Below are 25,294 nucleotides of genomic sequence, written 5' to 3'. Positions count from 1 at the left end.
CTCTAGTTAACCACCAAAAAGCTGGAAGTGGAGCTGTGGCTCAAGTGGCAAAGCACTAGCTGTGAGGGAAAAAAAGCTGCTGGGCAGTGTGCAGAACCCTGAGTTTAAGCCCTAGTACTAGCACAAAGAAAGAAAAATAAAATAAAAATAAGAAAACTCCTTCCTCTCACAAGCCTTCCTTGCCTGCCTCTTCTTAACAGTCAGGGTAAATGACTATGCACACAAACTGCACATTCCACAAAACTCATTGAGATTAACTTCCAGGGACACAGGATATATTTCTCAAGGCAGCAGCAGTTGATAATCCGTATTGGCCTCCAAGTGTCTAACAAACAACAACAAGACCATCAATTACAGATCGATGTCAGCTATCTTACTGACATTGTTCCAGTAATAAACTGCACCCTGAGTTCATTACTTGGTTCCAACCAAGACTATATTTCTCCCTGTTTTCTCCACAGCAGCTACTGATTGGAAGCAGGATTGGTCATGGTGGTGCTGGTGAGAGCCACGGAGACAGTGGGAGAGTGGTGGTTCCTTTAACCAAGGTATTTAGTGGCTTGGGATCCCCTGGCTACACTGGCTATCATTCATTGCACACTTTTTGACAGTAGGTAGCATATACCTCTGTAACCCAGGCTCCTCTCCTTTTGTCACATGTCCCTCTTGGGCCATCGATGTGTCAAGTTTGTGATCAGAGAGACCTACTGGAGACTCACTCCTTCCTTCCCATGGCCACACAATCGGTGACTTGAAATAGGAAGGCTCATCCCATGAGAGGATCTGACCTGCCTGAACTGCTTTGAAAAATCAGGGACTTCGCACCTGAATGCTTTTATAGGACTATGCTTCACATAGTCCCTTTCATCCTTCTCATTCTGCATTTCATAATTTAAGCTGCAAATGAACTTTTGAAGATTAGGAAACAATAAGAAGAAACATATTTACTTCCCCAGAAATAATGTTTTTATTTCTTTTTTACTATGGAAAAATACAGCATAAAAATAAGCATCCTAGAAAAAAAGTATTCCATTTGATAACCTTGAGATTGTAGAAAAATGATGGTTAATCAGGGGGATAGAATTTCTTTGAAGAGGAACTTTGATCTTTGTTTATGCATTTCTTGGGAGCCAGAATTAGGGCTTGGACTCAGGGCCTCTTGCTTTTGCTTGGCTTTTTCACTTGAGCTAGATGCTCTGCCACTTGAGCCAAAGCTCCACTTCTGGCTGGTTAATTTGGAGATAAGAGTCTTATAGACTTTTCTCTCCAGGCTGGCTTCAAATTGTGATCCTCAGATCTCAGCCTTCTAAGGAGCTAGGATTACAGGTATAAGCCACTGGCACCAGGCTTGTGCACTATTTTTTCCAGACCAGGAATTTAATTAACGAGAGCTGGGATTTTTCTAAAGGCTGTCAAGCAGGACCAAAATGAAGCTGCCAGAACCATATGGAGAAACAGATAGACAGTTACAGCTGAGTTCATGGTTGAAGAATACACAGGCTGCAAAGGTGGCATCTGTTCCAGCAGGAGTGGGAAATGTCAGTGCCACTGTCTGCACACCTGGCAAGGTTGTGCATTGGGTCCCTCAGCAGCAGGAGTTGCAGCAGGAGGTCCTGCAGGTGGTGCGGCAGGGGGCAGGCTGGCAGCAGGGGGGCCGGCAGCAGGGGGCCTGCACAGTGATGGGCTGGCAGCAGGTGGAGGCCCAGCAGCAGGGCCTGCAGACCACAGCGGTGCAGGAGCTGGGGCAGCAGGTGATGGGGCGGCAGCAGCCCTGCTGCAGGCTGCAGGGGTCACAGCAGATGGGGCGGGGGCAGGGCTGGCAGATGGGGCGCGTGCAGTGGGGCACGCAGGTGACAGGGCGGCACACTGTGGTCTGGCAGGAGACAGGGCGGCAGCAGCAGGGGTCGCGGCAGCAGCAGGGCTGGAGGCAGCAGCCTCCACCACAGCTCTGGGAGGAGAAGGAGCCACAGCAGGAGCCGGTCATGGTGGTGTCTGGTTTGGTATGGGCTGGAGGAGTTGAGAGCAGTTGTGTGTTCTCAGGTGTGATGTCCTCCTCTCCCTCTGGGCCCTTTATATACTAGCCCTGGTGAGGAAGACCTCCCCCCACTCAGGATACAAGGTCATATCCTGGAGTTGTGGTCATCCAGGGGAATGAGAACCCTGGGTTGGTTCAGTGGCTGAGGGCAAAATCCCAGCCCCAGGAAGAATGTTTTCCTTTCCACCCTCTGCTATTTTCCTTGATATGAATACCTGAAGTTTATGTCATTGGGAGAATTGTTTATCCATCAGCCAACGCTTTCAGGCCAGGTCATGTGACAGATTGAAAGTGTGAGGGACCAAGTACTGTCACCATTACCCTTTCTTCCTGCTCACCATCCCTGAAAAGCAGCCAGACAGGGACGCAGCACAGGAGTCACGGGACTGGTTTCTGATTGGCAGTTGGATGAAATAACAATTTGGCCCAAACTAAAAATCGCTCATAAAAGGTGACGTGTCTCTAGTCTGCTAGGAAAACATGGCCCAGAGCTTCTGCAAAACAACATGTTGCTTTACCTTGCTTAGAAGGAAATAACCATCAAAACTCTGGAATGATTTTTGTTTGTTTTAAGCAGCCTGAGTTGGCCTACAACTCACAATCAATTATGAGCCATTATGTAAATAGCGCAATAATATTTGGTGGGGGTGGGAGTTTAGAGAAATAAAAATAAATACTGAATAGTTTCCTGTCATACAATATTCACAAATGAAGAAAGAATATAATGTGTGTGCATATATATGTGTAATGTGTGGTATTGGTACTGGGACTTGGAACTCAGGTTTGGGCACTGTTCTTTAGCTTTTTTGCTCAAGTCTGCTGCTCTCCCATTTGAGCCACACCCCTACTTCCACATTTTTACTGGTTAATTAGAAACAAGTGTCTGGTGGATTTTTCTGCCTTAGGTGGCTTAAAATTGTGACCCTCAAATCTCAACCTGCTGAGTAATTAGGATTATAGGTGTGCAGCCTAGAAAAGTAATATAAAAGTAGATCAAGGAATTCCAAAGGAGATGAACTCTTTTCATGGGCCAATAAGATCAAACTAAATGAGGATTTTTATGTACACTAGGACTTTTGAATATCATTCCCTGATTATGGTCTTGGATATAAAAGTTGAAATTGGGATAATTCTTGTTTTCTAACAGTAATGTAAACACCTTGTATTACATTTTTTCTCAACCTATTGAAAATATTTGTTAAGGAATCATTTATCTTTCAGTTATAGACAGTATGGTTTGTTGGCTGATGAGTTTGATTGATTATGGGGTACTGAGGTAGGATTATAAAGGACACTGGATAGTAATAGACTGGCCATCTAAAGTAGTTTTGTTCTTTATAGCTATAGCCAAGATGATTGGGAATTTAGAGAATAAATGGGGAGTTGGGAGTAAAAATTAATCCTGTCCAGCATCTGCTGATTTGCAGACCAAATTTGCCTCTACGGTATGTTTTTGTGTGCTCATTTGCTTTTACTTTTCTAGTACTGGAGTTTGAACTCAGAACCTCACACTTATTTGGCTGGCTGGGTTGGTTGGTGCTCTACCGTTTGAGCCATACCCACAGTCTGGCTTTTTGCTGGTTACAAGTATATTTTTTTAAATTCTGTTTAGTTTGTTACAGTAGTGTTCAGATAACCTACACATACTATAAATGAATGGTAGGAAGTACCTACATATATAAAGTGTATTGGACAATTTACAATATAAAGTTATTTCCATTTTTCAGACATCTATAGTAGTGTTAATTTTACCATTTTTTTTCAGATAGGAAATCCAAGAGTTAGAGAGGTTAACTTACATGAAATGCTTAGTCAAATAAATTAAATAAATATCTATCTTGTAGAATTCTTTCTCTAAAGCGAATTCTCTTTCAATTTAGTTTGATTGAACAAATAGAAATTAAACACTGAGCTCAGTGGTAGGAAAAAATGAGAAATGTCAGTCCCTTCTTTGAAAGCAGAGAAATAGGCAATCTCAATGCAATGCCTTATGGGGATGGAGTTAAGCTCGGGATGCTATAAGAATATGGAGCCACGTCTCCTCACCTAGCCTAATGTCTGTGCAAGTACATGTGTATATGCGTTCACATGCATGCAATCATGTTTGCATATGTGCTATGAGGGTTGGGACAGGACCGCTGCAAAAGGCTGGGCTGTATTTTGGTAATGAATCAGTTAGGTAGATAAAGAAGAGAGGAAAGGTAGCGGAAAAGAGCATTTGAGCATGAGCAAAAGCTAAGACACGTGTAACTCCAATGGCCAGTAACTGGGAGGAGATCAATGTGGCTTGAAGAAAGCAATGGGGAGGGAATGGTAAGACATGGAGCTGCGGGAGTAGGCGAAGGGCAGAAAACAGAGAACAGATATCTCCTATCCTCAATAATGGACTAAGTGGCTAGGAATGTGGCTTAGTGGTAGAGTGCTTGCCTTGCATGCATGAAGCTCCAGGTTTGATTCCTGAGTACCACATAAACAGAAACAGCTGGAAATGATGCTGTGGCTCAAGTGGTAGAATGCTAGCCTTGAACAAAAGAAGCTCAGGGACAGTGCCCAGGCCCTGAGTTCAAGTCCCATGACTGGTAAAAGAAATAATAATAATAATGATAGACTAGGGATGAGCCTAGGTCTTCTGTATGCCTGTCAAATACCCCTGTGAGGATTGCTAACCTCTCTTTTTCTCCATGTCCACCTAAGCTAATTCTTCCTCTTCATTCTCCTTTATCTTCATTTCCTTGCCTCCCCTCTCTGCCTTTCCTTTAGTCCTTTGCCTCTTTATTCTTCTTGTCTCATTTTGGTGGTTGTCACTTTTATTCTACCTACCACAGCTCATGATGCTTTTTCCCTTTTGTCCTTTAAAGATGATTCTCCTCTAGATCTGGAAAAGGTTATGCTTGGTTAAGTAAGTCAGGCCCAAAGAGGCAAAGGATACGTGGAAGCAATAGAACTAATTTAGATATGGGGTTATATGGGACTGTACACAAATGTATTAACCAAAGTATGGTATGTGTGGCAAAGAATTCAAATGATGTAATTCCTCAGAGACAGCCCAGTAAAGTGAATATCAGAAACTGGCACTCGAACGGTGTGTGGGAAGAGATCAAGGAGAGGGGATGTCAATGAATGAAGAGAAAAAAATGGATGCATATCCTACAAAATTAAAAATTGAGAGGAGTGGTTGAGTTGGGAGAGATGAGGGAGAGGGACAAAAAGGAGCGAGTGGTGACATCCATCAAGACGCATGGTCCTGATACTGACTTGTTGAACTCCTTTACCAACTCCTTTGTACAACGAAGGTAATGATGAAAATTTGTAGAAAAGGTACTCCTCCTCCATGTTGATCCTTTTGATTACAGACAAGCAGAGATTGTTTCAATCTTATTATTATTATATTTCTCTTCCTCTCCCCTCCCCCCTCCCCGCTTAAATTGAGCATCTTCTCTAGAGCTTATCTGGGGACTCCGGCAGGGAAGGGAAGCTACCTATATACCCTTTACCAAAGAACAACCCTTCTCTATCAGTGCTCTGCTTTAGGGAGGAAGCGCATGGAGTGATGAGGGAGGAAGGGAACATATCCTAAGCAGCCAGATCAGCTGAATCAGTGCCCTGACCACCAACAGGGTGACAGATCTCCCAGCCAAATTGCTCTCCTGTCCAGAAGTCTTCTCTGTGACTTTTCTGGTAGCCATTCTCAGATGAACATTCCAGGCTCATGTTTGTTAAGCCTTCGAGGAACTCAAATCCAGATCTCCCCCAGAGATCATGGTCCAAAAGTTCTAATGTGCCTGAGAATCACATGGAAGCAATACTAAAAACACACTGTCTTGGCACCTGTCCCCAGAGATTTTTGATCTGCAAGGTGAAGTGTGCATCCTGGGCCATGTGCATTTTGGTAAGCATCCTAGGAGTTTCTGACTGAGATGATGCACGGGCTACACTCAGACAGTACTATTCTAGGAGTCCTAGAAAAGACAGATGTCGTGAGATGCATGGTGCAGGGCAGCTTACTGTTAGTGATCACTCTGGGCTAGGTATAATCTCCTTCCACCCCTCTTCACCCACACCTTGTCTACTCCCTTGCACCAGAAGCCCCTTGCTACAAGAGATGTGGCTCGTTTTTCACTATGTGGCAACCACTGAGGGTCCTCCCTCTGCAACCATCACAGATGGACTCAGTGAGTGGATTTCAATGGCCTAAATTTTGCTTAGGCCAAGCTTTATTTCTCTTAGGAGGATTCGCCTATCTTATCGGTTTGAGTATGCTAATAAACCCACATTACCCAATGAATCAGGGAGCAAGGCAGTTTGCTAGTTCAGGGAAAATTAGTTTATTGACAACCCTGAGCACCACACGTCAAAAGACAATACTGAGGAATCTGAGCAGCCCATCAACCCAAGGATGGATTTTTTTCAAAGGCCAACAGGGATTTTGTTGGGGTGGCAGGAGGATGGTGACCAAACTCTGCTCATATCAGACTATATACTCAGATTGTGAGATGCTTCATTGTTGAGATGTTTAGGGATGGGGGTGAATCTATTTCTTTTTAACTTAGTTCAAAGGCCAAATAGATGTTTAAGTGCTGGTGAGTCATTCTCAATAGGTACCAGGGGCTCAGCAGCAGGAGTTGCAGCAGGAGGTCCTGCAGGTGGTGCGGCAGGGGGCAGGCTGGCAGCAGGGGGGCCGGCAGCAGGGGGCCTGCACAGTGATGGGCTGGCAGCAGGTGGAGGCCCAGCAGCAGGGCCTGCAGACCACAGCGGTGCAGGAGCTGGGGCAGCAGGTGATGGGGCGGCAGCAGCCCTGCTGCAGGCTGCAGGGGTCACAGCAGATGGGGCGGGGGCAGGGCTGGCAGATGGGGCGCGTGCAGTGGGGCACGCAGGTGACAGGGCGGCACACTGTGGTCTGGCAGGAGACAGGGCGGCAGCAGCAGGGGTCGCGGCAGCAGCAGGGCTGGAGGCAGCAGCCTCCACCACAGCTCTGGGAGGAGAAGGAGCCACAGCAGGAGCCGGTCATGGTGGTGTCTGGTTTGGTATGGGCTGGAGGAGTTGAGAGCAGTTGTGTGTTCTCAGATGTGATGTTTCCCTCTCCTCCTGGGCTCTTTATATACCTGGCCAGCAGTTGATGACCCCTAGGACACATGATCTTGCCGCCAATTAAGTGAGGAATGAACATTGACTAATAGTATTTTTGGCTGCCCTCACCTCACACATATCCATGTGCATGCATCACAAGTATTTCTTCAATTCCTTTAATGGTCTGTTCTTACCAAATTTAGACATTGGGTTTAATTCTGATGAATATGCCTTTGAAATATGTTTCACTCATGAAAGAATGTGTTTTCCCAAGTAGATAGGACCTAATCGCTCAACCACCGGCCCCCAAGTCAGCATTTTATTCCTCATCCTTCAAAAACTCTCCAGATTGCCACCCAAGCAGTGACTTGCCTCATTAGCACACAGGGCAATGACAGTAAGAGGTTAATAGCATCACTGCAGACAGGCCAATCACCATCTCCTTCCCAGAGTCTTCCATTATGCGGAAGGACCAGGTGGAGCCCTGGAGATCCTGCCATACTGGTTTGATCACTCTCTCTGGCACAGGACCAAGGCTTTCTTACCTTGGTTCTTGATGTCTTCTCTTTCGCCTGGAATGCCCTCTTTGTCCTTATAATCTGAGCTCAGCTTCCACCTCCTCTGCTGTAAAACCTGCCTCAAAGGCACATTGCCATTTTTATCTCTGAAATTTTTTCCTGAGATTAGTCACTGCATCTGTAGGAACTGGGAAAAGAGTGAGGAGCATATACAGACTTTTGTTTTCATTTGATGGCTCAAATCATGGAGCTTACTATTATTATTATTTTTTACTTAAAGCTACTGTACAGAGGGGTTTCGTGGAGATTATTTACGGTGCCACAATGAGTTTGCAATGTGAGGGCTAAGCGCCATTGTCTTCTCATGTATCGTAAGTGCCCTCCATATAGAGATGTATGCTTATTGACTCAATAAAATACTATTGAATAAAATAAGCAAAGCTCCTTCTTTAGTTCAGCAGCATCCATAGGAGTGATACTGGATGGTAACTGAGGGAATATTTGACCCCAGGATAGATAACTTCCAGCTGGGGTCAGCACTGGGCTCCAGTTCAGAAACTCCTGGCCAAATGTCAACAAGGGGTAACTTCTTATTGGCCTACTATTTCCCTGATCTCTGTGTTGAAATATCATCATGTTTCCCTTGGTAGACATTGTGAAGCTGGGAAATACACTCTTGTCTAATCTTTTAATTGTTAATTATTTGTATATTCACTACCTTCTACGATGAGTTCCTTAAAAGTATAAAAATATCTCTTTTTCTTTTGATGTAGATCTACTCTCTTCCTTTGGAAATGGGCGGGGGGGGGGGGGAAATCATGTTTGATCAACCCTGCTTATGTTTTTTACAAGCACTAAGGAAAAACAGAAAGGCAAAGAGCTTACAAATCACCATGTGTACGCGTGTGTGCACACACATGCACGCACACACACACACATGCTCATGCCTGTACTAGGACTTAAATCATAACCTGGGTGTTATTCCTGAGCTTCTTTTGCTCAAGGATAGTGCTCTACCATTTCTGGCCTTTTTTGGTAGTTTATTGGAGATAACAGTCTCATGGGTGTTGCTGCCTGGGCTGGCTTTGAACCACGATCCTCAGATCTCAGCCTTCTGAGTAGCTAGAATTACAGGTGTGAACACTGGCACCCAGCCACTAAATGTTTTTTAAAATATAATTTATGCTGAAATTAGTCTGCTTAAATCTCAAGGAAATGTGTGTGTGTGTGTGTGTGTGTGTGTGTGTGTGTGTGTGTGTGTGTGTGTGTGTGCGGGTCCTAGGGCTTGAAGTCGGGTTGGGCACTGTCTCTAAACTTTGTTACTCAAGGCTAGTACTCTATCACTCGCCACGACTCCACTTCCAGCTTTTAGTAGTTAACTGGAGGTAAGAGTCTCACAGACTTTCCTGCCCAGGCTGGTTTCAAACCATGATCTTCACAGGTCTCAGACTTCTAAGTAGCTAGGATAACAGGCATGAGCCACTGCTGCCTAACAAGGGAATTATTTTTTTTAAAGAAGTTCATGAGCGGATTAGTTTCATTTTTCATTAATGATCTGTGGAACACCATAGATGTGAATTATGTCAAATTAGTCTTCTCTCTTCCTGCCAAGATGAAATCTTGGTTCCATGGTAACATTCTATGCAAAATGATGTGATTTTTGTAGAAGGGAAATGTTTTGTGATTTGTTTACAAGTAGCCTTTTTATTTATTTATTTATTTATGGTCCGGTCGTGGGGCCTGAACTTTGGGCCTGGGCGCTGTCCCTCAGCTCTTCAGCTCAAGGCTAGCACTCTACCACTTGAGCCATAGCACCACTTCTGGCTTTTTTCTTTTTGCTTATGTGGTACTGAGGAATCGAACCCAGGGACTCATGCATGCAAGGCAAGCGCTCTACCACGGAGCCACCTTCCCAGCCCCAAACCTTTTTATTTATGACCAATTTTTAGTAGACATTTTTGGTTTCAGTATCCTTTGAGACAAAGTTTTATCTTTTATAACTCAGATCTTACTGGGATCTCTTCACCCACTTTAAGAACAGCTCATCATAGTTCATCCTTGAGTGTGCTTTTTTATTTATTGGTGCTGGATTTCGGCTCTCCTTTAATCTTTAAACTGCCATCTATTGAATATGTGATTGTAACAGCTGCTTTACGTACCTCACCCTAATTAGTGATCATAATAATCAATAGAGATAGCTCTTGTTATCTCACTCCACAGAGAAGTCTGAAGCTGAGAGAAATTGGCTAATTTTCCGTTACTCAGTTCTTTAATTATACAGTCTGGATTTAGACTCAAGTATATCAAACCCATAAGCTCATGTTTTCACAAAGTGCTTATAAACGAATAGGTTTATTTTTCAGTTTAACATGAATCGATTCACTTAATACTGTTTATTTGTGTTTTATTTTATCTACTAGCCTAGAAATTTATTAACTAATACCTTCTACATTTAAATTTTTTTAAAAGATTTAGAATATCACCAGCCTAAAGTACACATTCTTGGACACGACTGTCTTTTCCCACCTTTTAGAAATCTATCTTCTCATTGTTGTACACAGATTGGTGAATTAAACTACTTTCTTCTTACCACGGTTGGACTAGTCAGTGATGGCTGCCTGTAAACCACAAAGTCCAGTCGCATACAGTGATAAGTATTTATTTCTTGGTCATGTGTCTGTAGGTTAGTTGAGTAAGGCTAGGCGTGCTTGGCTTCTGGCCACAAGTTGTTTTGAAATTTCTTTTTGAAGTTAGCAAATGAAAATACAGGCTCCTTAGTTAAGTTTGAATTCAGAGAACCCTCTAATCCTTTTAATAAAAATTATGTCTAGCATCCTGAGGGCATACTTACATTTTAAAAGTAAGTGTTGATTATCTGAAATTAAATGTAGTGAGCTGTCCTATGTTGTAGCTGGCAGCCCTACTTTCTGTTAGGAGAGACATCAGACCCATGGATACTTTTCTGGTCTTTGCTCAGTTGGGAAAGAGTACTTCTAGAGAGGACTCAAAAGAGTAAGTATTAAAAAAGGATAATCTAATTTACTGAAGTAGAAGGGGAGCTAATTGTTTTAGTAACATCTAATGTGAAGCTTAAACACAAATATGTAAAAATCAAAATAGATTATGCCCATGGGTTTCCATTCATAAGGATAATTTCTTTTTTCTCCTTCTCTCCCCCAGGACTGGAGCTGGAACTCACACTCCCTTGGTTTACTTATCCACAACTAGTGCTTTACCCCTTGAACCACACCTTCAGCTCTTTATCTTGATAGTTTGGCGATGGAACCTATCAAACTTTTCTGCCCAGCCTGATTATGATCTGTGGCCCTTCAGGTCTCTGTCTCCTGAGCAGCTGAGATTTTAGGGCATAAGTCACTAAGTGCCTAGCTCTCATGCATATAATTTTTACCCTTTCTCTCTTCCTGATTCACCAAGAACTACCATTGATTAAATAGAAATGTCCTGATTTCTCTATAGGAATTTCTTGTCTATCTTTGATAACTGATATTTGAGTAGGTATTCAAAAATTAAAATATAGTTGAGAAGAAAACTATTTCCTTGCTTAAAAATAAGTATTGATTATTCCAATCACTAATGGAGAAAATTTTCTCTTGGAAAAAAATGTAATTGAAGGACCTAAGTTCAAAACCATCTGGAGTAATTATTTTAGGGGTGCTGGGATTTGAACTCAGAGCCTTGTAGTTTCTAGATGGCTACTTCACAGGCCTTGGGCCTGTGACAAATTTTGAAATAATAAATTTCTGAGTTTAAAAAACAACCATGGTGCCAGAATAAAAAGGAGCATCAGCTGTTAATTTGTCTAGTCTACATCTGACTTGAGACCAGATTGTTTAATCTGTGAGCTGATGTTGCAACTTTAGGTTATGAGTCAGTGACTCAAGGCTAGGATTTTAATACCTTTCTCAAAGATCAAAAAGATATCACTTCAGGACAATTAAATGCTCAGACAACTGGATAGGATCTCCTGTCTGAGAAAGGATAATTGGAAAATTTAAGTCTGCTAAGAGAACTCTTGTTCTTTGGGGAAGGTTGATAGGAAAAAAAAAAAAAAGAAAAAAAGAAAAAAAACCCTATAGGCATATTGAAAACTTAGAGCTAACGTGAGTTTGGAATCTGACTCTAGACTTCTCTGTGATCTGAGAGAATCCCAGGCCAGGATATATACTTGTTTCAGGTCAGAGAAATCTTTATCCTAGCAATAGCAAGCCTAAAATCATCACCAAGAAGAACCAGGGGTGGTCCATTTCCTCATGTGACATGCCATATTTATTCATGGTCTGTAAGGAAGTTGGTTTTGTTATCTTCTTATTTATTTCATTTTTGGCTGTGGAAATGTCTTTGTAATTTTATTTATATTTTATTAATCTATCAATGATTGACATATATGTCTGAATACGAGGACTTCATTCTAGTTGGTTAGTTTGGTGTTATACTAATAGATACGACCTTACCCTTTCATCCAGACAATTGTCTACTACTGGTAACCACATGGCTTATCTAGGTAGTGGTGAGGACATTCTCTAGTGAATGGGAGAGGACTGTGGGTTGTAACTGTTCCATTGGCTTGTGGTGAAAGATGAGCCTTTGCAGGAATGATTACAGAATGTGCCATTTTCAGTACTTTCTTCTAAGTTAAATAGACAGTCTGGGTTCTATATACTTGATGTCAAGTCAGTCGTACAAAATTCATTATTTCCTGAACAATTTTTCAATCTAACAAAATTTTCCGTAGTTTTTTGATAATAGAAGCAGAAACAGTGGCAGTACTACTTCCCTTTCAATGTTTTGACCTCTTTAAAAATGTTTTTTATTATCGTTAAGTTGTACAAATAGTTGCCATTCAACAAATCAATGTATAAGTACAATGCATCTTTAAAAAATAACTTCTTCTTTCCTTTTTATCCACCTTATCAAATTCCCAGCTTGGTATGGGGTGGTGCAGACTCTTTTATTATTAGAAGTGACAATAAGTTTTTTCACAATCCATGGTCAGTTGGTTCCAGATGCTCATGTGGGATCATGTTGAAGTCTAGAACAATCATTCTCCCCATTTTTACTTGTCTTTAATACAGAAAGCCATTAGGACCCTCCCCTCAAACTCTTTCTCTGTAAATAATGGTGGCCAAATCTTTTAGATCATAACTCATAGAGGTGAGAATCTGATTGACTTACATAAATAAATGTTCTTATTTTACAAATAGGTGTGAGGTAGCAAGGATCCTTAGCAAAGCTTCCTTCCTCTTTCGGGCCACAGTGACCTGCAGTATTGCATTTTTTTGGCCTAAAAACTTGCTTTGATCAATAAATCACAGTGAAAATGATGGTATGAGAGATCTAGAGCCTAAGCCTCAAATATTAAAAACTTATCTATGATCTCTTGGAACAATTTCACCCTACAAAGAAGCCTAGGAAATGGAGGGCAAAATTCTTAGCTGGCTATCACAATTGCTATGGTTTAGATACATGAGTTGGACTTTCTTGCCCAGGATAGCTTCAAACCATGATCCTCTAGATCTCAGCCTCCCAAATAGCTAGGATTACAGGTGTGAGCCAAGGCTATCCAGTTCGTACATATTACTTTCACGTTAATATCTTAAGCCATTCCCATTTGATATAATGTTTACTTTTTAAATGATTTCAACATGGTTTAGTCTTCCTGTGTCTTCACGTAAAACACATGTGCTTACTGAAGGACTAATATGATTAGTAAAACAATGAAGAACAGTATCAATAAGTGCTTATGGGATGAAAAGTTTATTAGAAATTGAGAAGCAACAGAACATAAGAAATTTACTGCAGGAGGAAAGATAGAACATAATTGGACCTGAGGGTATAAAATCAGTGCCAAAAACAGAGGCTGAAGTTAGTAACTAACATGTTGGAAAGAGTAATCTAGAGCCCTAGAGTAATAAAGAAGAGCATAGTGAATTTTTTAACTAGTGGATTAAAAATTAGTTCATATTTAGTAGCAATGTTGCAAGATATGCATAGTTAAGGAGAGAGTTTAAAATGGGCTCAAAGAAGCCATGGGTTTGTTGTGGGCTCATTAAAATTATGAAACCCTCCTTCAAAAGACATCAACTGGATTCTTTTGGTCCTAACAAATGAATGGCCTACATCTCTGGGGCAGAAGCAAAGGAGGAGCTGGATCCAGATCAGCAGGCTGAGCAGCAAGGGATGGCACAGCACATGGGGCGGGGGCAGGTGGAGATGACGCAGGTGGGGCGATAGCAAGTGGTGTGGCAGGAGATCTGGCCACACACTGGACGCAGGCAGCAGCAGGGCCGGCAGCAGGGCCGGCAGCAGCTGGAGCCTCCACAGCTGGGGCGGCAGCAGCTGGAGATGCAGCAGCTGGGGCGGCAGCAGGGCTGGCTGCACAGGGACTGGCAGCAGGGCCTGCAGCAGCTGGAGATGCAGCAGCTGGGGCGGCAGCAGGGCTGGCAGCACACGGACTGGCAGGAAGGCCTGCAGCAGCTGGAGATGCAGCAGGTGGGCCGGCAGCAGGTGGGGCGGCAGCAGGGCTGGCAGCACACAGACTGGCAGCAGGGCCTGCAGCAGCTGGACTCACAGCAGCTGGGCTGGCAGCAGGTGGTCCTGCAGCAGGTGGTCTGCAGGCAGCTGGGCTGGCAGCAGCTCTGCTCAGAGCAGGTGGAGCCACAACAGGAGTTGACCATGGTGTCGGAGGATGGAGGTTCTTGGTGTGTTTTCAGGAGAGTGAAGATCGTGAGTTTGGAAGTATTTTGGCCCATGTTCCCTTTTATACCCTGCAGAAGACCTCTTGTGACTATGCGTTATTTCTTGGTTATTATTTACCGTCTTTGAAAACTTAATCATTTAATGACATAATTGAGTTTTTCTAGTGACATATTCCCCCCAAAAGAGATAGAAGGAAATAGCACATTTCCTTTTCCTGGTATGCTATATGTCTCCAGTTGAAGCATTTGTCTTGTTTCTTCATTGGAGTGTGTCACATTTGCCCTGGGCCTATCCAAAAGCTTACAAAACACTTATCACCCGCATCTCTGGTATTTTGTTTTTAAATATGACATTTGCCCTTATCTGCATACTAATGCTTACAAATCATGGAAGATACTTTTTCCTGAATGTTTCTTGGGTTGTCAAAGCATGTTCCATTCAGGTTGAAAAGAATTAGAATGAAAAAACCATAGGAGGAAAATGTCCTGTGTGTTGTGAGCATGGTTGTGATTCTTTGTGGACCTCTTAGATGGTCAGAGAGATGACTGGGTCCAAGGAAGCTCTAAACTTCAGGTCTCATTCCAGAGTCTCAGGCTCTCGCAATGACTCACCACTATAAAGTAATAAAAACATATCTTTTACTCTGTGTCTCTCAGAATAGTCTTTTAAGAGTAGAGAGTTTGACTTTTATTTGTAATTTATTTAAAATTTATAATTATCATTAATATTACTGACAGACTTTCTTTTTTAATTTCTTATTTTTTAAAATTTCTTCTTCTTTTTTGTTTATGTGGTACTGAGGAATTGAACCGAGGGCCTTATGCAATCTAGGCAAGCACTCTACCACTGGGCCACATTCCCAGCCCCTTTTAAAGACTTTTTTTTTGCCAGTCTTGGGGCTTGAATTCAGGGACTGAGCACTGTCCCTGAACTTATTTTGTTCAAGGCTAGTACTCTACCACTTGAGCTGTAGCACCACTTCCAGCCTTTTCTGTGTATGTGGTACTGAGGAATGGAACCCAGGGCTTCATACATGCTAGACAAGCACTCTACCACTAAGCAACATTACCAACCCCTGATAGAGATTTCCTATGTGGCCAAGGCTTATGTCAAATTCATGATCCTCATAAATCAGCCTTCCAAGTGCTGGGATGACAGTTGTGCATCATCAGGCCCAGCTTTAAAGTTTCCTATTTATTTATTTACATATGATAGCACTGGGGCTTGAACCGAGGGCTTCACACTTGCTAAGCAAGCATCCTTCTTAGGCCTTGAGCTGTGCCCTTTTGATTCTGGTTATATGACCGCCTTTTTTAAAAAAAATAAGATTTTTATTGTGAAAATACTGTACAGAGGGGTTACAATCACATGATCAAGGTAATGAGTACATTTCTTATCAAGCATAGTTGCCTCCTCCTTTGTTTTTCCCCTACCATCCCTTCCCTCCCATCTCCACAACTACTTCCCCCCCCCCCGCAGTACCACCCCACCCCCTGCCTAAATTGTAAAGTTCATTTTTCAACATAGCATCTTGTACATCTCATTGTTGCAATGGGTCAACCTGGATCCTTATTTAAACAATTTGTTTTTTTCCCTTCCACTCCTCAAATTATACCAACATCAAATACAGTGAAAATGGGTTATACCATGAGGGAGGGACATACAAAGCAACAAAAAAAATCATGTGGTACCTTATAAATATGTTGGAAACAATAGCAAGAAAGAAAAAACCACTTGTGTCCTTATCTTGGGGTTGATTGCACTTAACATCATCTGACCTTTTCTGCTTGTCTCAGATATATACTAGATATTGCAAATAAGGGAAACCATGGGACCTGTTTCTTTGCACATGGTTTACTTCACTTAATATTTTTTTTCCAAATCTTTCCATTTCCTAACAAATGGGGCAATGTCATTCTTTCTGATGGAGGCATAGAATTCCATTGTGTATGCTTGATAAGAAATGTACTCATTATCTTGCCCATGTAATTGTAACCCCTCTGTACAGTTTTTTCACACAGAAAAAGAATTCCATTGTGTATATATACCACATTTTCTTGATCCAATCATCTACTGTGGGGCATCTGGGTTGGTTCCATATCTTAGCTATGGTAAGTAATGCCACAATAAACATAGTTGTGCTGGTAGCTTTAGTATGGTGTTGTTTGTGATCATTTAGGTAAATGCCCAAAAGTGGGATTACTGAGTCATAGGGGAGCTCTATGTGGAGTCTTTTGAGGAACCTCCATACTGTTTTCCAAAGTGGTTGAACCAGTTTACACTCCCACCAACAATGCAGTAGGTTCCCTTCTGTATGGCCTCATATTTTTGCATGAATGGATTTTCTATTTATGCTTTCAACCATAGCTAGGATCACAGGTACATAGGAACTACCATCTCGGGCCTTGGTTTAGGATTAAAGTGTGGAAAAAGACTTTCTAAGAAAATGAATCCCCAAATCAGGCTGGAGTACCTATACTCAAATGGTAATGTACACCTCAAAATCAAAAGACAAAGAAGGTCACTTCATAATAATAAAGAGAACAAGCTATCCAAAGGAAATAACATTTGTTAACATACATGCTCCAAATATTGGTATGCTCAACTTCATTGAAAGAACAGTACTGGCTTTAATACCATGGACAATGATAGTGGGAGATTTTAAGACCCCACTCTCACCAATAGAGAAGTCACAGATACACCCTCCCCCAATAGTCAACAAAGAAACCTCAGGATTCAGTAACATCATCAGATGGACTTGACATATATTTACATGGCATATCGTCCAGCAGTTTTACAACGCACATTCTTCTCAGTAGCCCATAGAACATCCCCAGTATAGATCATATTTTAGAGCACAGAGAAAGTCTTAGCAAGCATAAGCAAGCTGAAATAACTCCATATATAACATCAGACCATAATATAGTAAAACAGGAAAAGAGACTACAGAAAAATATTCCAACTTACAGAGAGTGAACAATAAATGAATGTATCATTGATGAAACAAGGTGGGAAATCCAAATGTTCCTAGAACTTGATGAAAATGAGAACAAACCAAAAAGAACCTTTGATAAACAGCACAGGCATTGGTAAAGAGGTGCATTTAACAGTTATGAGTGTCTACACTGAATAAATAGCCTTGTCATGTACCCAAAGCGCCTGAAAAACCAAGAAGTAGTCAAATCTAAAGTTAGCAAGTAGAGCAGAGTAATAAAGATTAGGACAAAAGGCAATGAAAATGGAGAATGAAAAAAAATTCTAGAAAGAATCCACAAAACAAAAAGTTAGTTTTTGAAAATATGGTATTTGCAGGAAAGAATTCAAATGGTGTAATTCCTTGGTAGGGGGGAAACAAACTTGACTCACAGTTTGTCAAAATAAATACCAGCAAATTGGCACTTGAAAGATGTGAGGGATGTCAAGGGGAAGGGGAGGTAGGTAGATGAATGAAGAGAGGAAAGGAGGAGAATGGAGTCATAATATTAAATGCACATCATATGAAACTAAGAAAATTGAAGGGAGGGGGTTGGATTGAGAGGGCCGGGGAAGAAAGACCAAAAGGGTGACATTGATCAAGATGCACTGTACTTATAAACTAATTTGTGGAATGGTAACTCCTTTGTACAATTACTTAATAAAATTTTTTTTAAAAGTTGATTCTTTGGAAAGAGAAACAAGATCGATAAGCCCTTGGCCAATCTGGCTAGACTGAGTAGGGAGAAAGACTCAAATTAACATAATGAGAGACAAAAAAATCAATGAAATCCAGAGGATCATGATAAATACTTTGAAAACCTACATTCAAATAAACTTGGAAATCTGGAAGAAATGGATAAATTGCTAGATGCATTTGACCTATCAGAATTGAACCATGAGAATATAAACCACATAAACACATCTACAACAAGCCATATGATTAAAACAGTAAAAAAGTAAGAAAGCAGTAATGAAGAGAGTCCAACAAAGCTCAGGACCATTGGATTCACCGCTGAATTCTAACACTGATACTTCTCAAACTTTCCCATGAAATAGAAAGGGACAGAACACTAGTGAACTCATTTTATGAGGCAAGTACTATACTTATTCTAGAATTGGACAAAGATAACAACAAAAATTAGCCATCTACCAATATCTTTGACGTACTTAGGTGAGGAAATTTTCACAAATTCTCACAAGTGAAATTCAACAAAACATGAGAAATACATCATGATCAAGTTGGTTTTATTCTAGGGATTCAAGGATGGTTCAACACATGAAAATCACTAAATGGGACACATAATGTAAACAGAATCAAAGGAAAAGTCACATGACCATTTCAACTAATGCAGAAAAAGTCATTGGCAAAAGTCAACATCTTTCTGGATAAAAGCTTCAAAGAAACTAAGAACAGAAGAAATGTATCTTAACATAATAAAGGCTGTTTATAACAAATCTATAACTAAAACCATACTAAATTGGGAAAATTGAAATCATTTCCTATAAAGTCAGGCATGAAATATGAGTGTTCACTCTCCCTGCTCTTATTTAATATAAATTTTTTAGCCAAAGGCAAAGAAAGCAGCAAAAGGCTTCAAATAGAAAAAAAGATGTTTACAGATGATATGATTCTATATTTTAAAGAACTTAGTTTCCAAGAAAAAAATACTAAATCTGATAAACGCTTTCAGAAATGTAGTAGGATATAAAAATCAATACTTCAAAACAGTAGATTTCATGTACATCAACAACAAACAGGCTAATGAAGAAATAAGGAAAACAGTTCTTTTTCAATAGCCTCAAAAAATTCCTAAGAAGAAATTTGGCCAACGGTGAAAGACCTCTATGATGAAAATTACTTATGTAACTGAAACCCCTCTGTACATCACTTTGACAATAAAAAATGTTAGAAAAATTGCAAAACTTTGAAGATGAGAAGACCTCTCAGGTTTATAGATTGATAGATTTAATTTTCTGAAAATGGCTATGCTATCAAAAATAAAGGCAAGATTCAATACAATGTCCATCAAAATCCCAGTGTCATTCTTTGAAAAAAATAGAAAAATCAATCCTAAAATTCATATGCACATGTAGAGACTCTGAATAGCAAAAGTGATCTTGATTTCAAATGATAGTACTTAACTGTAGTAACAAAAACAGCATGGATATTGCCCAAAAGAAATGTACTCATTACCTGACGTCTGAAATGGTAACTCCTCTGTACATCACCTTAATGATAACAATAATATTTACAAAAAACAGCAAGGTACTAGCACTAATACAGACACAAAGATCAATGGAACTGAATAGAAGCACCACCCAGGTGCAGCTATGCCAAGTGATTCTTTGATAAAGCAGACAGAAATATACCTTGGGGATAAGAGAGCCACTTCAATAAACGGTACTGGAAAACAGGTTATCTCTCTCCATGCAGTAGAGTGAATCTGGACTCCTATCTATCTGTACAAAAATCAACTCCAAATTGATCAAAGGTCTTAATGGGAAAGTTCGAACTTTGAAACAATTTCTGGAAGACATACAGAAAATCTGGAAGATATTGGCATAATCATCTTCTGAATGGGATTCCAAATGCTTAGAAAATAAGATAAAAATGGGACTACACCAGATTAAAAAGTCTCTGCACGTCAGAAGAATCAGACTCGAGACAATTCACAGAATGGAAGAAATCTTTGCTACCCATTCAACCAACAAAGGTAAGGGATATGGGTGACAGATGATTATTGAGTGAATGAAATCATAGGTGCATATAATGGTCCTTTATGTCTATCTTCTCTCTCTCTTTCTCACTCATCTATCTATCTATCCATCCATCCATCATCTATCAGGAAGCTAGCTATCTAACTATCTAATCTGACTGCCAGAGAAGAGAGGGAGCATTCCAAACAAATGGATCACAATTCCATTCAAAGGAAATGATATTTACCTTATTTATTTAAGTACTTACATTGTTTATATGGCTAGTAACATGTCACATGTTAAAGACTCAAGTGCTAATCATTTACTCAATTTGTTATATGGGAGTTGCCAGTGAGGAATTGGGGAAAGTAAGATGGTAGAAGAAGAAAAATCTAAAATGTTTGAATCAATGATATGGTTACCACTGTAAGTGACAGGTAGCAAGGTTTTTTTTCTTGTTGTTTTTTTTTTTTTTTTCGGTCAGTAGTGGGGCTTGAACTCTGGGCCTGGGTGCTGTCCCTCAGCTCTTTAGCTCAAGGCCAGCGATATACCACTTGAACCACAGCACCACTAGGTAGCAAGCTTTTGTTTGCCATGATTTTATGCTTAGAATACCCTAGAAAATCAAGATAATATTGGTATTAACCATGAAGTCAACCAAGATTTACAAGAATTGATAGATTTCTTATACATGAGCAAGAATCCTTCATAACATATAACAGGAAAATATACTCACCATTCTCTATATATTTTCACCATTCTCTCTCTCTCTATATATATATACAATATATATATATAATCTGGTGCTGGGAAGGTGGCTCAGTGGTAGAGTGCTGGCCTTGCATGCGTGAGGCCCTGGGTTTGAATCCTCAGCACCCCATAAGCAAAAAGAAAAAAGCCGGAAGTGGCCATGTGGCTCAAGTGGTAGAGCATTAGCCTTGAGCTGAAGAGCTGAGGGACAGCGCCGAGGCCCAGAGTTCATTCCCCATGACAGTACCCAAAAATAAATAAATAAATAAAATAAAATAAAATAAATCTGTCAATCTGTCAAGCAATGCACTTAATCTAGATGGGGGAATGTACTTAGTCTGAAAGAAGTGACATTTCCTAAAAGATATCAAATGATATTTAAATAAATATCTGAATAAAAAAAGATACAAGGAAAGTCAAGGTTGTAAACAAATGCCTGCATACAGCACACTTGCATTCATGCATATTTATATCTATCTATTATCTGTCTATTTATTGTGCCGGTACTGGGGCTTGAATTCAGGACCTGGAACTCTTTGGCTTTTTCCTCTCAATGCTGGTACTCTACCACCTGAGCCACACCTCTACTTCTGGCTTTTTGCTGATTAATAGAAAATAAGAGTCTCTCAGATTTGTTTGCCTGGGATGGCTTTGAACCCCAGTCGACAGATTGTAGTCTCCTGAGTAGCTACAATTATAAGCATGAGCCACAAGCACCTGACTTACAAATGCATTTAATAAGGATGTGTCACATACCCACAGCACTTTAATGGGACCAGAAAAGACTAAGGAAGGGAAAATTTAACTGGAATTTCAATCCTTTCAGTTATTTAAAAAACTTCAAACTATTTATATATAAAGTATATCAAAATACCATAAATAAATGTGATTTGAATAAAATGCACAATTTTCTTCTAGGCTGTTACATATGTTTTCTACATTATGCTTATACTCCTATTTCTTTCATGCACTGAAAGAGGAAATGTACATTTCAATCAGTCATTCTAGCTCTCAAATTAGCTATCACAGAGTTCCAGTTGGTTTGGAGTACAAGAAGGAAGTTCCAAGCAGCAGATACTGAACAAAGATTAGTGCGCAGCAGGTTTAATGTTTTGGGGACTAATCCTGTGGAAGGGAAGGGAGCAGTATGGGACAATGGAGAAATCACATCGGTAGGTGTTCTCAGTGGAAGTCGTTTCAAAAGATGGAATGACCTCCATGAGTGGAAGTAAGGCGTGTGAGTGGCTAGAATTCTGTCCTGGGAAGGAAGCACTGCCTTGGACAAGAAAAGAAGACACAGCACCCAGCCATACCAATGAGCTTTTTCCAGGCCTCCATATGCATCACTTGCCTGGCCATGGAGAGGGCCTCTTTACCTGGCAGGATGAAGAGCTGCCTGGTTGAAATAGACCCACTCTTTATCCGGAGAAGACTCCTTGCACTCATTTGGACTCACAACTGGTAGTCCAAAACATATGCAACTGGCTAAACTATCTATTGGCTGCTTTTGTTAGCCAAAAGATGTTTTTGGTGTATTTTTGTGTTTTTTTTTTGTCAGTTGTGGGTCTTGAACTCTGGCCCTGGGCACTGTCCCTCAGCGATTCAGCTCAAGGCGAGTGCTCTTCCACTTGAGCCACAGCACCACTTCTGGTTTTCTGATGGTTAATTGGAGATAAGAGTCTCATGGGCTTTCTTGCCCTGGCTGGCTTTGAACTGTGATCCTCAGATCTCAGCCTCCTGGGTAGCTAGGATTATAGGCGTGAGCCACCAGTACAGGCAAAAATGTTTTCTTGTTTTAAAAGAACAAATATTGTAAATCACAAACATGCATTTATTCTTGATGAGCAATAGAAGAGTGTAAGGAAAGGATTTTCCCAAATATTTCTAATGGTATATTACAGCCAAAATGTTCCTTTTCAACACATAAAATAATATATCAACAGAGCTTCATCTATTTATACCTTTGCGATTTTAACTACCTTTAAAAAGTCTGTAAGTAGTTGTATAGAGGAGCTGCAATTCAACAAAAGCAGTTTATGAAGACAGTGCATCTTGATCAATGCCACCCCTTTCATTATTTTCCCCTATCCCTCACAATCCCATCCTTCCTTCAACTTTCTTAATTTTGTAAGATGTGCGTTGAATGATATGATTTCATCCTTCCCACTTTCTTTTTTCATTCATCTACCCAATCCCCTTGATTCTGCCCTCTCTTTCCAGTAGCCATTTCCTGGAGTTTATTGTATTGGACTGTGAGTTTTCGTTTCTGAGGAATTAAACCATTTGAGTTCTTCCCTGAATCTACCGTATTTCAGTCAATACACTTATATACACTTAGATACCACCTTGAAGTATTTACTTATTATATTTATAAATTAATTCCAGATTCCACCTATGAGAGAAAACATAAATCCTTTGTCTCTCTTGCTTCACTTAACATGATTCCTCTCCCCCCCCCCCCCCCCAGGTCCTTCTAATTTCTTTGCAAATGATACAATATCATTCTTTCTCAGGTATGAACAAAAATCCATTAGGTATGTATACACTACATTTTCTCGATCCCTTCGCCCCTTGAGGGGCATCTGGGCTGGTTCCACATCTCGACTGTGGTGAAAAGTGCTGCAAGGAATATGGTTGTGTAAGGGGCCTTACTGAATCGGAGTTTGTAATCTTTTGGATAAATGACCAGGAGTGGAGTCGCTAGCTCATAGGGTATTTCTGTATTAGTTTTTTTGAGGAAGCTTCATACTACTTTCCAGAGTGGTTGAACAGGCTTACATTCCCACTAGCTTCCTTTTCACCCACATTCAAATGGTTACCCATCGACCTTTTGAATTTTTTCAAAATGCTTTACTTATTGTTAAATTCATGGATAGTTTATTATTTTAATTCCATTCTCTTTTTTTTTTCTTTAAAGACTATAGCATGTTTGGTTGTTTTGCCTAAGACAGTAAAGTCTTTCTAGAGAAAAACCAAGCAGGAGATTTGACATTCAACATCTGTTGGAAGATTGACGACTATATGCTGTCTGCTCTATAAGTGTAGACAAAGTACAATTACCCAGGACCCAAATAAATCCTTTTGTTAAAAATATAAGAGATTAACAGTTCAATTTTTAGTGCCTATAGAATTGAAGTTTATTTTTGGTACAAGGAAATAACAAAATACAGGAAAAAAATCTTTGCAAAGTACTATAGATCAGATATACTTTATTTAATTTTATTGAGAGGGGACCAAATCCCTGAGCCTGCAAGGGATAGAAATAATGATGAAGGGGTATCTTAATGCCAAAGGGAGGGATGCTGCGGACAGCTTGTTACATTATTGGGAGATTCTCATCGGATTTGTTTAGAATGGAGGTTAGACAGAACTTCAAATGAGGGCAACAAAATACTAGGAATGGGGTGTGCTTCTGGCACTCCTGTGGACATCCATTGTCTTGGGCATCATATATGTTTAGAAGGAAATTCTTCATCCACAGTGGGGAGAGGGCCTCAAGAAACGTTAGATCCAAGGGGAAGATTTAGCAGCAAGGGATGGCACAGCACATGGGGCGGGGGCAGGTGGAGATGACACAGGTAGGGCGATAGCAAGTGGTGTGGCAGGAGATCTGGCCACACACTGGACGCAGGCAGCAGCAGGGCCGGCAGCAGGGCCGGCAGCAGCTGGAGCCTCCACAGCTGGGGCGGCAGCAGCTGGAGATGCAGCAGCTGGGGCGGCAGCAGGGCTGGCAGCACACGGACTGGCAGCAAGGCCTGCAGCAGCTGGACTCACAGCAGCTGGGGCGGCAGCAGGGCTGGCTGCACAGGGACTGGCAGGAAGGCCTGCAGCATCTGGAGATGCAGCAGGTGGGCCGGCAGAAGCTGGGGCGGCAGCAGGGCTGGCAGCACACGGACTGGCAGTAGGGCCTGCAGCAGCTGGAGATGCAGCAGCTGGGGCGGCAGCAGGTCGTCCTGCAGCAGGTGGTCTGCAGGCAGCTGGGCTGGCAGCAGCCCTGCTCAGAGCAGGTGGAGCCACAACAGGAGTTGACCATGGTGTCGGAGGATGGAGGTTCTTGGTGTGTTTTCAGGAGAGTGAAGATCGTGAGTTTGGAAGTTTTTTGGCCCATGTTCCCTTTTATACCCTGCAGAAGACCTCTGTGACTATGCGTTATTTCCTGGTTATTATTTACTGTCTTTGAAAACTTAATCATTTAATGACATAATTGAGTGTTTCTAGTGACATATTCCCCCCAAAAGAGATAGAAGGAAATAACACATTTCCTTTTCCTGGTATGCTATATGTCTCCAGTTGAAGCATTTGTCTTGTTTCTTCATTGGAGTGTGTCACATTTGCCCTGGGCCTATCCAAAAGCTTACAAAACACTTATCACCCGCATCTCTGGTATTTTGTTTTTAAATATGACATTTGCCCTTATCTGCATACTAATGCTTACAAATCATGGAAGATACTTTTTCCTGAATGTTTCTTGGGTTGTCAAAGCATGTTCCATTCAGGTTGAAAAGAATTAGAATGAAAAAACCATAGGAGGAAA

General features: G+C 41.0%; 4 protein-coding genes across 4 annotated transcripts; all 4 read right to left on the bottom strand.

The window, feature by feature from the left end:
• Positions 1-1,585: 1,585 nt before the first annotated feature.
• LOC122102719 (keratin-associated protein 2-1) lies at positions 1,586-1,984 on the bottom strand. The gene has a single exon (XM_042673448.1). It carries the CDS (start codon positions 1,982-1,984, stop codon positions 1,586-1,588), a length of 399 nt encoding a protein of 132 aa, XP_042529382.1.
• A 4,648-nt stretch (positions 1,985-6,632) lies between these two features.
• Positions 6,633-7,075, bottom strand: LOC122102746 (keratin-associated protein 2-1). Its single transcript, XM_042673463.1, has one exon. It carries the CDS (start codon positions 7,041-7,043, stop codon positions 6,645-6,647), a length of 399 nt encoding a protein of 132 aa, XP_042529397.1. The 5' UTR covers positions 7,044-7,075; the 3' UTR covers positions 6,633-6,644.
• A 6,721-nt stretch (positions 7,076-13,796) lies between these two features.
• Positions 13,797-14,315, bottom strand: LOC122100155 (keratin-associated protein 4-6-like). Its single transcript, XM_042670546.1, has one exon. It carries the CDS (start codon positions 14,313-14,315, stop codon positions 13,797-13,799), a length of 519 nt encoding a protein of 172 aa, XP_042526480.1.
• Positions 14,316-24,283: 9,968 nt separating this feature from the next.
• LOC122102655 (keratin-associated protein 4-6-like) lies at positions 24,284-24,793 on the bottom strand. The gene has a single exon (XM_042673397.1). It carries the CDS (start codon positions 24,791-24,793, stop codon positions 24,284-24,286), a length of 510 nt encoding a protein of 169 aa, XP_042529331.1.
• Between the last annotated feature and the right edge of the window lie 501 nt (positions 24,794-25,294).

Source organism: Dipodomys spectabilis, unplaced genomic scaffold (assembly GCF_019054845.1).
Source record: "Dipodomys spectabilis isolate Male_0828 unplaced genomic scaffold, ASM1905484v1 ptg000018l, whole genome shotgun sequence".
Lineage (NCBI taxonomy): Eukaryota > Metazoa > Chordata > Mammalia > Rodentia > Heteromyidae > Dipodomys > Dipodomys spectabilis.
The sequence above is the reverse complement of the archived record's forward strand: the minus strand, read 5'-3'. Positions and strand labels throughout refer to the sequence as shown.